At 42.8% G+C, this 15,501-nt stretch overlaps 1 protein-coding gene across 5 annotated transcripts in view; it reads right to left on the bottom strand.

The window, feature by feature from the left end:
- The window catches only part of GRHL2 (grainyhead like transcription factor 2), a 175,193-nt gene that overhangs the window by 129,671 nt on the left and 30,021 nt on the right, over window positions 1-15,501 (bottom strand). For all 5 annotated transcript variants that reach the window (XM_055432073.2, XM_055432071.2, XM_055432072.2 and 2 more), the window contains exon 2: window positions 268-463. In XM_055432073.2, coding sequence (XP_055288048.1) covers window positions 268-435 — 168 coding nt within the window. In that variant the 5' untranslated portion in view covers window positions 436-463. The remainder of the gene's footprint in view (window positions 1-267; window positions 464-15,501) is intronic.

Raw genomic sequence — 15,501 nt, 5'->3', positions numbered from 1 at the left:
AGCATTACATGTAGATGCTATGTATGCTTATAAACAGAGGGCACAGAAGCCGGTATCCGAAAAGGAAAACTCCCTCTGGGCAGGGGTGAAGTTGGGCTTCATAGGCGGGTAGGCAGGGAAGCAAGGAGACAGGAGGAGGCTGAGATCCACGGGAAGTGTGGAAATACCCTTGGGTCTCCGGCCTGGGACGAAGTTTGTCCTCTCTGCGCACAGAGAGGGGCGGTCCCAGGGGCCGGGGGCGGGGGCAGGCGGGGCGCCGCGGCCTACCTTGTAGTAGTCGTACAGCAGCCCAAGCGCGGCCGCGCTGTCCTCGTCACCGTTGATGCTCATCATCGCCTTGGTGGCCGCCGTCAGGGGGTTCTCCAAATACGACTTCCACGCTTCATCCTCACTGGTGTAGGCTCTTCGGGTATTAAATGGAGGGTCACTGGGCATGGGCACTAAGGCCACCAGTCGTTTATTACTGCGAAAGCAGGAGAAATCCGAGATTCATGATCAGAGAAGTGTTCTTTTTTCACACTAAATATACACGTGGAATAAAAATATGCACGTTATTTGGTTCACTTGCACTTCCCCAGAATGGAAGAGAAGGAAGATTAAGACCAAAGTGATGGCGACATCACGTTGACAAAGCCACTGATTTATTTCTTTACTGTCCAGGAGAGGTAATAATGGGCTTTAAAAGGTAGTGTAGAAGTAGTGTAAGTTGACGCCCTTCACACTGGGCTTTTTATAACCAATCAGTTCAGGAGCCAAATCATTTTATTTGATTATCCTTCATTAATATATATTAGAATGAAACCCTGGGAGGGAACAGGTTTCATTTAATCCTGTAAATTCTAGTGTATAAATATGTGCAACACATTAAAAGTAATCGGCATGTCAATGGCGGTTTAAAAAGTTTTTAGTGTAATTTACACTATAACTGGTAGCAAATTATAGACCAATCCAAGTCCTTTAATTTATAAGGCCATAGAAGCTACAGAAACAAGGCACAAGGCGTACTGCAGATATGATGCATCATATGGATGTGAAGCAACAGGAAAGAGAGGAGCTCTGAACATGAGTCCTGTGTCCCATGGGACCCTACTATTCTTAGAGGACATCGAAGCTCCGTTCGGTTCGGTTCAGTCGCTCAGTCGTGTCCGACTCTCCGCGACCCCAGGAATCACAGCACGCCAGGCCTCCCTGTCCATCACCAACTCCCGGAGTCCACTCAAACTCAAGTCCACAGAGTCGGTGATGCCATCCAGCCATCTCGTTCTCTGTCGTCCCCTTCTCCTCCCGCCCCCAACCTTTCCCAGCATCAGAGTCTTTTCCAGTGAGTCAACTCGTCGCATGAGGTGGCCAAAGTATTGCAGTTTCAGCTTTAGCATCAGACCTTCCAATGAACACCCAGGATTGATCTCCTTTAGAATGGACTGGTTGGATCTCCTTGCAGTACAAGGGACTCTCAAGAGTCTTCTCCAGCACAGATCACAAAAGATCATCACGGAGAGTGAGGAGGGCACCTGGAGAATCTTCAGCAGACAAGACGGGTTGGAGTTGTTTGTCAGTCCTAACCAAGCCAAACTCAGGTAAAGCAGCAAATGACCATCAACGCAATTTTTTAAGGCGGATTCAATAATAACTCAAGTACCTGGTGGCTCAGATGGTAAAGAATCTGCCTGCAATGCAGGTGACTCACCGGATTTGATCCCTAGGTCAGGAAGATCCCCCTGGAGAAGGGAATAGCTACCCACTCCAGTATTCTTGCTTGGATAATTCTATGGATAGAGGAGCCTGGTGGGCTATAGTCCATGGGGTCGCAAAGAGTTGCATGTGACTGAGTGACTTTCACTTTCACCCCTAAACCACCACAGTCCTCAGCAGCACACCCCAGGCTTGTTCATTGAAATGAAATCGGAAAGTAATGATGAGACATTGTATTTCCGTAACACCTGGGTCTACTCAGGGTAATGTGACACACAAGTGGCAGGATTGCAAAGGCAGCACGTATGCCGATCGGTGGGAATTCATCCAGCAAGAGCCTTCCGATGGCCATTCAATAAGACAAACCTTTTTGCTGATATTCCTGCAGGGCCCTCTCATGGTAGATGGTCTTCCAGCTCACTTTGTGGTGTAAGATTGGTGTAAACTCACAACAAAGGCTGTGTTGAGGGCCCTTTGTGTGGAGGCATGGTGTCATGCATCAGTGGGCAGTCAGAAAATGACACTGACATTGGTGACATATATTGGAGGGTGGGGGCGGGAAATCCACATTGAGCGGAGTGGAATTTTAGATGGTCTCCAAATTTTAGATGGTTTGAACTCTTTGTGCCAATGACTTGGTGGAACTGATTGGGAGGAAAGAGAAAATAATGACCCAACTGTACATGAATTGAATTAAAAGGGTAAAAACCAAGTTTCTGGAAGTAAACGGGAAAACCCTGGTGGAATGCCTTTCTAACCATTTGGCTGTTTGGTGACATGGATCAGCACAGGCTCTGGAAGTGAGTCTCTGTTCACTGTTTACAGAGGAGGAACACTGCCTGAGGTTCGGTTCCTTCGTGCCTTACATAAAGACAGCACTATTTTTAGTTTCTTAAGGAACCTCCATACTGTTTTTTCCTTAGTGGAGTGAGTGAAAATCGCTCAGTTGTGTCCAACTCTTTGTGACCTCCTGAACTGTATAGTCCATGGAATTCTCCAAACCAGAATACTGGAGTGGGTAGCCTATCCCTTCTCCAGGGGATTTTCCCAACCAAGGAATCGAACCAGGATCTCCTGTATGGCTGGTGGACTCTTTACCAACTGAGCTCTGAGGGAAACCCTTTTTCCTTAGTGGCTGCACCAATTTACATTCTCACCAAGGGGGTAGGAAGCTTCCCTTCTCTCCACACCCTCTCCAGCATCTATTGCTTCTGGATTATTTGATGACAGCCATTCTGACTGATATGAGTGAATAACCAACAAGGAGCTACTCTATAGCACAGGGAACTCTGCTTAATATCATGGAACAACCTAACTGGGGAAAGAATTTGAAAAAGGATACATGTATATGTAGAAGTGAATCACTTTGTGGGACAACTGACATTAATACAACATCGTTAATCAACTCTCCAGTTCAGTTCAGTCGCTCAGTCGTGTCCGACTCTTTGCGACCCCATGAATCACAGCACGCCAGGCCTCCCTGTCCATCACCAACTCCCGGAGTTCACTCAAACTCATGTTCATCGAGTCGGTGATGCCATCCAGCCATCTCATTCTCTGTTGTCCCCGTCTCCTCCCACCCCCAATCCCTCCCAGCATCAGAGTCTTTTCCAGTGAGTCAGCTCTTCGCATGAGGTGGCCAAAGTATTGGAGTTTCAGCTTTAGCATCAGTCCTCCCAATGAATACCCAGGACTGATCTCCTTTAGAATGGACTGGTTGGATCTACTCTACTTCAATATAAAACAAAAAGTTAAAACACCAAGCACAGCAATGCCTTCCCTACTAACCTCACAGTATGACTGTAAGAACTCAATGAGATAATGGACAAAACAATTGTAAACTGAACAACGATAACAAGTATTACTCTCACGGCACAGTTCTATATTCCTATAAAGTCTGAGGGCACAGCAACTTTTGGTTATAATGTAGAAGTGCTAAAGGTAATCATTAATTAAGGGAGTCTGAAGTTGTTTACTTAGCTATTTCCCATACGAGCCCAACAGACACCAAATATCATGCTATAAGTGGAGGGTGTGATGGCAAAGGACATGGACACTGCCCTGTAGCCCACGTGGCCTGCAGTCCAGGAAGGGAAAGCAAGCGCCGGTGTTACATGAGTGATGAACGTGAGAAATGAACAGTGTCACGAGTGAGGGTTTATGACAGAGGGGACTAACCTAGCCAGAGGATCCAGGAGGAAGCAAAGCTTCCACAAAGACCTGAAGGAAAGGCAGGAGAGTGCTGGTCAGTGGTGAAATGCACAGATGTGGGAAAAAATTTTTTTAAGTGAAGAGTGTATTGGTAATGCAAAATGATGGGATTTTCCAACAAAAGAGCACATTTATATTCATTTTGGAGAGTTCAAGAAATTTACGTATTTTATATACAATGGCGTATTAGTCATAAAAAAAGAAGGAAATAATGCCACCTGCAGCAACATAGATAGACCTAGGGACCATTATACTAAGTGAAGTAAGTCAGAGAAAGACAAGTACCATATGATATCCCTTATGTGTGGAATCTAAAATATGACGCAAATGAACTCATCTACAGAAGCAGAAACTCACAGACATAGAGAACAGACTTGTGATTGCTGATGTCAGGCAAGGTGGGGGAGGGATGGGGTGGGAGTTTGGGGTTAGCAATGCAAACTAGACACAGAGAACGGCTAAACACCAAAGCCCCACTGGATAGCACAGGACCTATATTCAGTGTCTTGTGATAAACCATAACGGGAAAGGATATAAAAAAAAAGAATGTATACGTATATGTGTAATTGAATCTCTTCGCTGTGCAGCAGCAATTAATATAACATCACAAATCAACTACTCCTCAATGTAAAAAAAAAAAAGAAATTTACACATTTTGATTTAACAGTAAAACAGCATTTCCATGTTATGGACATTACTAATCTCAGAGGATAGAGTTGGATTTAGAGACAGAATTTTGGTGGACTCATAAGAGTCTCTAAGTGGGAGAAATGAAGTCTCTGGGAGGACCAAGAAGGAAGGCAGTGCTGGTGGGCCACATGGGGCAGTGCCATTACCACCCCTCCCAGTCACTTAGTAGAAGCCACCCTGGGTGCCTGGTCTGCAGCCTTCACCTAGAGGGCAAAATAGAGGAATCTGAACCCTAATTGCTGCCCAGGAGTGCCCACACATCATGTACACTTCCTAAAACGGTCCAGCAGGAAGGAAGAGCTTTACATTATTGTAGTGACCTCACCACTGAAAAAGATGGGGATTTGACTCTCCTTACTTAAGAAAAGCTGGGAGAGGGGGTAGGGGTGGGATGGGGGTATGGTGGGGGTGGAGTGTTAATTACAACACTGGCTAACTTCCAAAATTGAGCAGGAAGCGCCAGGGTGAAGGATAAGAGCCAACTCTTGATTTACACTAAGCAGCGTCCTCATTCACTGGAGAGATTTTTTTTCCTGAGTCTTCCTTCTTCTCCGTCCCGCTGAGTCTCCTGGATTGCTGATTTCATATGTTCCCAGCACAAATGTTCACTCATAAATCTAGATTCATCAGCTTTTCTATGAAGAAATGCTTGATGAATCCTTACATGATCAATAGAAAAGAATATTCTGGGAAAGAGCAACCTTGCTGGCTGTTCCTGTTCACATTTTTTGATGGCAAAGGAGTTTTATGCTCTTCCCTTTAACTGCATAATGACTTTTTTTTCCCTTAGATTATAATCTCTCCGGTACAGAGCACTGTTGAATAAAGCTTGGTTTAATAAAAACAGAACAATCTCTCTGGTACACTGAGCAAAAATGTAGACCTGTAAAGAAAGGAAAGTTTTCACAGAACAGCTTTTACCAAAGTTCGGAACGCTTTCTGAAGGTGAGTTTCATCATTGCTTTTTTGGAATGGCAGCTCTAATCACGCACCGGTCAGCGTTTTAAATATCCTTTCGGTAGCTTTAGGCGTGCAAGTTTCTGAGTTGCCTTGAACACAGAATACATCAACTATAAACCTGACCCCTGTTCTTCCTTGGAGGAAAGTTTACATTAGCACCCGAGTATTCCCAGCAAGGCTAAAGGCCTTGTCAGATCATAGATTATTTTTTTGTCTTTCATTTGTTTCTCTACTCCACTACTTCGTTTCGTTGATGCTGGGAGAAAAATTAACAGATGAGTGAGTCATCAGCTGAAGTAGTGAAAGAGGTGGAGCATTCATGAGACTGAGATCATAACCAACAGGTCAAGAAAAGCTCCAGATCACTCTACCACAACCTGCCATGCTCTGGGGCATTAGTAAGAGCCTAACAGAGGGAATGCTTTGCTGGGGAGAAGCATACAGAACTTAACACATAATGCCTTCACCTCCTAAAAATATGTGCAGTCATAGTCAACAAATTCAGACATAAATTCATTTCACTTGGGACCACGGAAAACCAGGACAGTGACGTTTTCATGTCAAATTATCAGTTTCAATTCATTTACCATTCTTTAAAAAAAAAAAAAATTCCTAGAAGAGCTTTAGTCTTTGTGGGGAGGGTTGTTTGGGAGCTTTTTGCCTTAATCTAGGGGGAGAAGGGTTAAACTTCAGTTTTAATCTGAGCTCTGTCAATTTCTGAATTTGGATGAGGTACTTTACTTCTTCAAGCGTCTGTTTCTTCCTCTGTATCATATCAGACTTACAGTGTTGTTCTAAAGGTAAACTCAGATATTCACATACAATGAGCCTGGTACATTAGAGATCTTCAATAAATAATAGAAGTATTCTCTTTAGAACTGATTCTATTAATGACCTCCACTCAAAATCCAACAGATGGCTCTCCGTTCTTAATCTCCTTGGATTTTCTTGGCCATTTCTCACTTCTGTAAAATATTTCCTGGCCTGGCTTCTAAGATACTGTACAAGGGCAGTTCTTCTCTGTAGCCAAACATTATTTTCCAATTGCTCTGCGGGCATGAGAAGTCGCTTCAGTCATGTCTGACTCTTTGCAACCCTATGGACTGTAGCCTACCAGGCTCCTCTGTCCATGGGATTCTTCAGGCAAGAATACTGGAGTGGGCTGCCATGCACTTCTCCAGAGGATCTTCCCAATTCAGGGATCAAACCCCCACCTCTTACATCTCCTGCACTGGCAAGCAGGTTCTTTACCACGAGCGCCACCTGCAAAGCCTAAGTTCTACTCCCCTCTTCCTATTTTCTAACTCTCATCATTCCTGGGCCCTTGGTTCTTTTCTCTCCATTGTGGATTCATTCATCCTCTACGTTCATGTCTAACAGACACGGATCACCTAAGAGCCGGTTCTGCCTTCTCTCTTAGATGTCCTGTTGTCAACTTAAACTCAATCCAGAACTAAGGTAACCATCATTTCTCAGTTGAGCACACCTCATCATCACCTGTCCCTACTAATCCAGAGCCAAATCTTATGTACTGGTTTAAAATATAGACTCTGTGGGCAGGGAGGTGGGAGGGGACACCCATGGCTGATTCATGTCACTGTATGGCAAAAACCACCACAATATTGTAAAGTAATTAGTCTCCAATTAAAATAAATAAATTTAAAATGAAAAATAAAATAAAATATAGCCTCTGGAGCCAGATGGCCTGGGTGTAAATCCTGGCTGCACCGCTTACTAACTGTGTAACATTGGTTGAGTTAGTTAACCTTTCTGGGTGGGCATCAGTACTCCCAAATGAAACAGAATAATAATATCCACTCTCTAGGATTTTCTCAGAATTAAAATTGACACAGTATAAAAGTATCATGTGTGTTAGCTATTATACTTTCTCTTTGTCCCTTATATGGAGTCAGTCACCATATCTACGATCACAGTTTTAGTATTATCTCTTCATGCCTCCAAGTGGTCTCGTTATCCTTCAGCTTTCCCCCCTTCAATCTCTATTGAAGCCCTGTGGAATCACCTTCGTAGTTAATTACTTTCAAGAGTGTTCTATGTTTCTTCACCACCTGTAATATCGAGTCCAAAATCCTCCATCTGATACTTAGGATTCTCCATTATCAGGCCCCTACCTACCTCTCAGAATGTATTCCTACTTGCCTAGCATAAGGAGTTGAACCATTTAGCTGAAGTTCCACAAAGAAGCCCAATTTCTATATCCATGGTTTTGCTCAGACTGTTCCCCTGCCTGAAATTGCCTTCCTGCTTCTCTCCATCTAAACTCTACTCTTAGCAAAGTCCAGCTCCAACATCCCATCTTGCAGAAAATACTCCCTGATTGTTCTTATTGGAGTTTTTAAGGGCTTTCCTGTACTACAAACTCCTACAAGTATGAATATTATTTACCACATGTGCTGTGCTGTGCTAAGTCTCTCAGTCATGTCCAACTCTTCACGACCCCATGGACTGTAACCCACCAGGCTCCTCTGTCCATGGGGATTCTCCAGGCAAGAATACTGGAGTGGGTAGCCATGCCCTCCTCCAGGGGATCTTCCCAACCCAGAGATCAAACCCAGGTCTCCCGCACTGCAGGTGGATTCTTTACCGTCTGAGCCACCAGGGAAGCCCAAGAATACTGGAGTGGGTAGCCTATCCCTTCTCCAGGGGATCTTCCCAACCCAGGAATCAAACTGGGGTCTCCTGCATTGCAGGCAGATTCTTTACCAGCTGAGCTACCAGGGAAGCCCATTTACTATTCTACCATTTAATTTTTACTATGCAATTATGGAGAGAAAACTGTTATTCAGCTGTTAGATCCACCAACTACACCAAGAAAGTGGCATTCGTTAATCAAAAAGCCAGCAGTTTCCGTACATAGTCCAGTCTACCCTACACCACGTCCCTGACCTGCCTTGGATTCCCAACCTGCCCGACTTCACTCAAAGATCTGCTAATCCCTCTTCTCCAACTTTGCACTGGCTTTCTTCTAAAAGCACTAGTCCCCACTCTATCACACACACACACACACCTCCCTCACTCAAGTAGCACACCGAGACACCTGAACTGGCCCTAGGCACTTATCTCTTAAAAGGCAGCTAACGCAGTCATCCAGGAACCTTCATTTTCTTCCATCCACTTCATTCTATCCTATAGATATTACCTTCAAAATATACCTAGACTGTCACCTCTTCTCACCATTCCACTGCAAGTATGCTGCTGCAAGCCACCATCATCTTCTACTTGGATTAGCGCAATTGTCTCTGACATAGGCAACCTCCACAATGGGCTCCCAACAATCCTTGCCTCCTAGAACTCACAGCCTTGTGGAGTGCCCACCCACACTTTACCAGACTTCGATATGATCAATCAGTTCAGTTCAGTCGCTCAGTCGTGTCCGACTCTGCGACCCCATGAATCACAGCACGCCAGGCCTCCCTGTCCATCACCAACTCCCGGAGTTCACTCAAACTCATGTCCATCGAGTCGGTGATGCCATCCAGCAGCAGATGGCAAAAGTGACAGTATGGCACCCCTAGAATTAGATAATGAAAGTCCTCCATATTGGTAAGTTCTCTCTTTCTCCTCTCTTATTCTGGCGAAACCAAACTGCCATATTATGGTGCGGAACTGAAGCCTTGACTAACAATTAATGAGATACTGAAGACCACCACCAACCTGTGAGGGAGCTTAGTACACCCTGCAGTCAAAGTCAAGTGCAAAATCAGTTATAGCCCCAGATGACAGCCTGAGTGCAGCCTTACGGAGACCCTGAGCCACAAGCATCTCCAGCTAAGCTACTCTTAGACTCCTGACCATCAGAAACTGTAAGATAATGTTTGCTATGTTAGCTGCTAAGTTTTTAGATACTATGTTACCCAGCAACAGAGAACAAACCTCCCTGCTTTCACCATTGTCCCCCTCCTCCCTCCAGTCTCTTCTCAACAAAGCAGCATCTAGAGCAATCCCGTTAAGACATAAATCAGATCAGCTACGCCCATCCTCAGTCCTGCATTATCGCCATTTTCCTGAGAGGCCAGGTCCTCCCAGCGGTCTTCCAGGTCCTACAGAGCCTCTCCTCACTTACTTCTCCCAGCTTCCCTCTGGGCACTCTCTCCATCTTCTGGTCTCCACATCTCTACCTTCGGGTCTTGGCTCCGGCTGTTTTTCATCTTTCTAGAATGCTCTTTCCCCCAATATCCCCTCATAACTCTCTCACGGCCTCTAAACTTCTGCCCAGATCTCACCACAATGAGACTTAATCCTGACTCCCTTTATTAATGCAGTGACCTGCCTCCACCCACCCTCATCGTTGTTCAGTCATTAAGTCATGTCCAACTCTGTGACCCCAAAGACTGCAGCACATCAGGCCTCCCCGTCCTTCACCACCTCCCGGAGTTTGCTCAAATTCATGTCCACTGAGTCGCTGATACCACCTACCCTAAAAATCTCAGTTCCTCCCAACTTTACATCTCCCTTATACAGCTTCGATTCTCTTTTTAAAGTATTTATTTATTTGACTGTGCTGGGTCTCAGTTGCAGCATGCGGGATCCCCAGGTGTGGCATATGGGATTCAGCTCCCCAAGCAAGAGTCAAACCATCACCCCCTTTCCAGCATTGGGACACAGAGTCTGAGCCACTGGACTACCAGGGAGTCCCTTCTCCTTCCTTCCCTGGTAGTCACCATCTGCTCATACAATGCAGCCTACTTACTATGTTCTGTGTTCATGGTCTATCTACCCCCATGAGAATGTAAGCTCCATGGGATGGAGATTCTTTTTTTTTTTTTTTGCCTCATGGATATATCACAAGCACTGAACGATGCCTGCCACTCAATTAAATTTGTTGAATGAGTGAATTAAGGTTCAGTGGAAGAACTGAAGTGTAAGTTGGAATTTAAAGTACTAGGAAGATCACAATATTGTAAATCAACTATACTCCAATAAAAATTAATTTTTAAAAAAGGTTAAAAAATAAAGAGTCAAGTACTATGAAGGGATTGGGGGAGCTATTTTTTCCATTTTGATAAAATCAGTTTATAGTATATTTGCAAATTGTTTGTGAACTGTAAAGGGCTACACAAACCAAGTTGCCTTAATTGTAAGCAGCAGAATTGTAAAATAAATTTAATAAGTATTGATCCTAAAGTGTCCTTCTCTCAACTCTTAATTTTCACCTTCACATTAAACAAAATGAGGGTTCATTCTTCTGTTCTCCTGAAATTAGAGCTGTGAGCAGATGCTAAGTCACTTCAATTGTGTACAACTCTTTGCGACACTACGGACTGTAGCTCACCAGGCTCCTCTGTCCAAGAGATTCTCCAGGCAAGAATACTGGAGAGGATTGTCGTGCCCTCCTCCAGGGGATCTTCCCGACCCAGGGAGTGAACCTACATGTCTTATGTCTCCTGCACTGGCAGACAGGTTCTTTACCACTAGTGCCACCTGGGAAGCCCCAAAATATGAGCTACACACTAGGAAATCAAGCAGATCTATGTGGAGATCAGAGGCAAAACTAGAGGAAGACTGAGCTCTACCCAGCAAAGGTCTGCGATGCGTGACCCTTCCTCCCACCTGTTGTCTATCATTCCCAACACTGACTTGAGTTGGGGACAAAAGAATTTTTCTACCTCTAAGAAGTGAAGTTTTGGGACTTCCCAGTTGGTCCGGTGATTAAGTCTCTAATTCTACTGTGGAGAGGGGAGGGAGGGAATGAGGGGGCAGGTTCCAGCCCTGGGAAGATCCTGCATGTCTTGCAACACAGACAAAAGGAAAAAAAAGTGAAGTTTTACTTAGAGATTATCCTACTAAGTAGAGTAAGTCAGGCAAAGACGAATACCGTATGATGTCACTTACATGTGGAAGCTAAAAAAATGATACAAATGGACTTATTTACAAAACAGAAATAACCTCACAGACATAGAAAACAAACTTACGGTAACCAGAAGAGAAACGTGGGGAAGAGGAATAAATTAGAAGTATGGAATTAACAGATACACACTACTATATATAAAATAGATAAACAAGGATCTATTACATAGCACAGTAATAACCTACAACAAAAAAGAATCTGAAACAGAATATATATATGTGTATGTATATTATACAAACACACACACATATATAACTGAAACACTTTGCTGTACTCCAGAAATAGTGTAAATCAACCATACTTCAATTAAAAAAAGAAGTGACGTTTTTGAAATGATTCTCAGGATTTCATGCTGTGTTCTCTGTCTCAATATCCCCCTCCTTCTGTTTCTCTCTCTATCATACACACACAACCTTTCTCTTGAAATTATATGAATTCTATTTTCCAAACAGAACGCCTCTTCTTGTACTGAGTCTTCAGCACTTGGAGTTTAATCTTTATCCACTTCAATTTCTTGTAGCTGATTTAATGTAACTGCTTACTGACAGATAATCACTTCAGCTTCTCAGCCAAAAAGACAAAAAAAAAAAAAAAAAGACTATATTGAGATCCTAAACTTAAGGGCAAGATTTAAGAACTGACAATCATTCTTTCTTTGGAAATCCTGGCATTTTCTCCAGTAACAGAATATGAGTTTCAAATGGAAACTAATGAACCAACCATCCTGACCAGGGGTAATGTCACAATTTAAATGCCAACGATGTTAGTCATTTCACTAGTAGCTACCTTCAATAAATCCCTCCTTTTGGTGCTTGCTAGAGGCAAATCACAAGAGATAACAGATACTTTCCATGTTGGAACAAGGGTTGAAATTGATTAGGAAGTTTCTACACTGAGCATTTGTCCTTAATGACTCTAACTTTTTGCCCTTGACCAAATCCATATATAAGTCAAAGGAAATAAAATGAATCCACAAGTCCGGGGTGACACTGATAGTCTTCTGTTGAAGATGGTTATATCTGACAAAGAGAATTTTGATTAATTCAGTGAAAATATTACAATGCTCTCATATAAAATGAATATAAACCATATAAAATGCACATTTCTTAAAAATAAGTGGATTTTAAAACAAAACTTGTTAATTAAAATTAAGATAGTTCCACTTAAAACATATTAACTGCAGAATACACTGATCCATTGATTGAAGGTCTCTCTCACCCGGGCCCTAGGTTTGCTAGTGCCCATGGGCTACAGTCCGTAGGGTCACAGAGACTCAGACATGACTGAGCAGCTGAGTATGCACACACACAAGCATCCTTTGTCCGCCTACTAATTAATCAAGGACTCAGAGGATTAGGGATATAATTAAGAAGCAGCTGGAAAGGCACACCATCAAGCAGTAGAAACAAACAGAAGGAAAAAGATACCAAAATGGGAAGCAAAAGAAAGAGGACAAGAAAGTAATTTTTTAAATGGAGAGAATGTATAGAGTTTACAATCCATGAAATAATTAAAAGTGGTTAAAATTGTGTGTCTGTTAATCAAAATCCAAAATATTAACAGGGATTATGGGTGAATTTTTCTTTTTCACTTTTCAAATAGTCTTTAATAAGTCACACATACTTACAACCCACTCCAGTGTTCTTGCCAGGAGAATCCCAGGGACGGGGGAGCCTGGTGGGCTGCCGTCTATGGGGTCACACAGAGTCGGACACGACTGAAGTGACTTAGCAGCAGCAGCAGCACACGTACTTATTGAGCCCCTACTATATGCCAGATAGTGCTCTAAGCCCCTGACATGGGTTAATACATTATTCTTTACTGGAGCCATAAAGTCGGACAAGGTAACCGAGCCCTTTACATAGACAGGGATGTTGAACAAAGTGCTAAGTTACATGCCTAGGCTCACGTAGCAGTCAGCTTAGACCAGGATGGCATCGCAGAGCCTGAGCTCTTAAGCATTCCTTTTCCTTGTTGTCAATTCTTGACTACGCTCTACTTTCACAATCCAAAAAGTTACTTGAAAAGAAGGAACTAGAAAGCAGACCAATATGACAGGGGATTTTCTTACATGGAAGGAAATGAAACAATATCTAAATCCAAAGTTCTAAAAATATTGCACAAAGTGGAAGTCTATAAGCTCCTTGAAGACAGAGATTATGTGTTTTAGTTATCTGTAGAATTCCAAGGTGCTGAAACTTTCTGTGGGGTATATATTAGGCAGGTAACACAAATAAACTGCATATGGAGAGGAATAACTACTACACCTTATCCATCTTTAGTTTGACACAGTTAGAGGCCATCTGTTTTCAAATATCCTGTAGAAAATGTTAAGTAATTGACATAATAAAAACATACATTAAATAATTAGGAAATATTAGAAACATTATATTTCAATAGTGACCAAAATTCAATTTTTAAAGGAAAAAAAATCATCTTAAAGCCAAATCAGCTTCAGAAATTAAAAAGAGAATCAGTTCTTTAGAGAAACTTGTCATGCTCAAATCTGCAGCAGGAAAAAAAATTAAAAAAAAAAATAATAAGAGCCTCTTAACAGGCTGCAGGACAGATTTCTATCTCATGACCATTTCATGTGTTTACTTTTCCTTCAAAGATTTCCCTGAACTGAGACACGTAATAATGCATAGTCGGTGTGAAAACAGAAATTTTGTGCAATTGTAGAAGACAGGAAGCAGAAGACTGGAATGGAGGAGAAACCGGAGTCAAGAGTGCTGCACCCCCACTGACGGCGTAAGTGGGGGCTGGTTTCCCACCGAGCCTGGAAAACTCTAACCAGAGCCCTCAGCATCCATAACCAAGCCAGTCACAGCAACTAGCTACGTGTTCACTTCTTGAATACAGAAGGGGTCAGTCTTCGGAAGGGTCCTAGAACCAGAGAGAAAAACAACTTTGGAAAATACCACGAGTAATTTCAAACTACCAAATGAAACAAAGCGGGTTATGGAAGGAACACAGAGGGAAATTCAGCTTTAAAATAACAAGAAACCCTCCACTGTGTCCTACCTTCAGTTTGCCCCCTTGGACTTCACCTGTACCTATGCAAAGGAGACCTCCAGATACCCTCTGCACCCTTGAGCACTCCTTACATTTAAGAGAACAGTCCACCCTAGGAATGAGCCCACCTGCCAAGTTTTGATGCAGTATCCAAGAATCTACAATTATCTGAAAAAGCTTTGAAGATACATCTTTCTTTTCCAACTATCAGTGAGAAGCAGGATTTTCTTCACATATACTTCAACCAAAATAACATTTTGCAACACACTGAATGAAGTAGATATGAGAATCCAGCTGTCAGACATTAAAGAGAATTGCAAAAATATAAATCAACACCACTCTTCTCACTAAGGGGCTTCCCTGGTGGCTCAGACGGTAAAGAATCTGCCTGCAATGCAGGAAACCTGGGTTCGATCCCTGGGTTGGGAAGATCCCCTGGAAGAGGGCATGACAACTCACTCCAGTATTCTTGCCTGGAGAATCCGGATGGACAGAGCGACTGAGCACAACACAGCACCTCTCACTAAGTTCCTTGTTCTGGAAATTTTAATTAGTTTTCATTTTTAAAATGTTAATATGCAATGGGTTTATACTCATTATTTTAATTGAATAATAAAATATATTTTATATTTCTCATCTTTAATAATTTATGTGTGTGTGTATACATACACACGTATATATATGATGGTGCTAGTGGTAAAAAACCTGCCTGCCAATACAGGAGACATAATGAGATGGCAGGTTCAGTCCCTGGGTTGGGAAGATCCCCTGGAGGAGGGCATGGCAACCCACTCCAGTATTTCTGCCTGGAAAATACCATGGACAGAGGAGCCCAGCAGGCTACAGTCCATATAAAACCCACACAAACACATGTTTTAGGGACTTCAACAATTTAAGAGTGTAAAGGGATTCTGAGAACGAACAGTTTGAAGATCACTCGACCAGAAAATCACTAAAGAAAAATAATGGAAAAAAAGAAATATTGATCAATGAAACAGAAGCAAAAATAAAAATGACAAAATAACCTGTGAAAAATCAGACCTTATAATTTCAGCACTGTAATA

The sequence above is a fragment of the Moschus berezovskii genome, chromosome 16 (genome assembly GCF_049115385.1).
Source record: "Moschus berezovskii isolate FMDL1 chromosome 16, NW_MosBer_1.0, whole genome shotgun sequence".
Classification (NCBI taxonomy): Eukaryota; Metazoa; Chordata; class Mammalia; order Artiodactyla; family Moschidae; genus Moschus; species Moschus berezovskii.
This window is presented reverse-complemented; position numbering and strand designations above follow the sequence as displayed.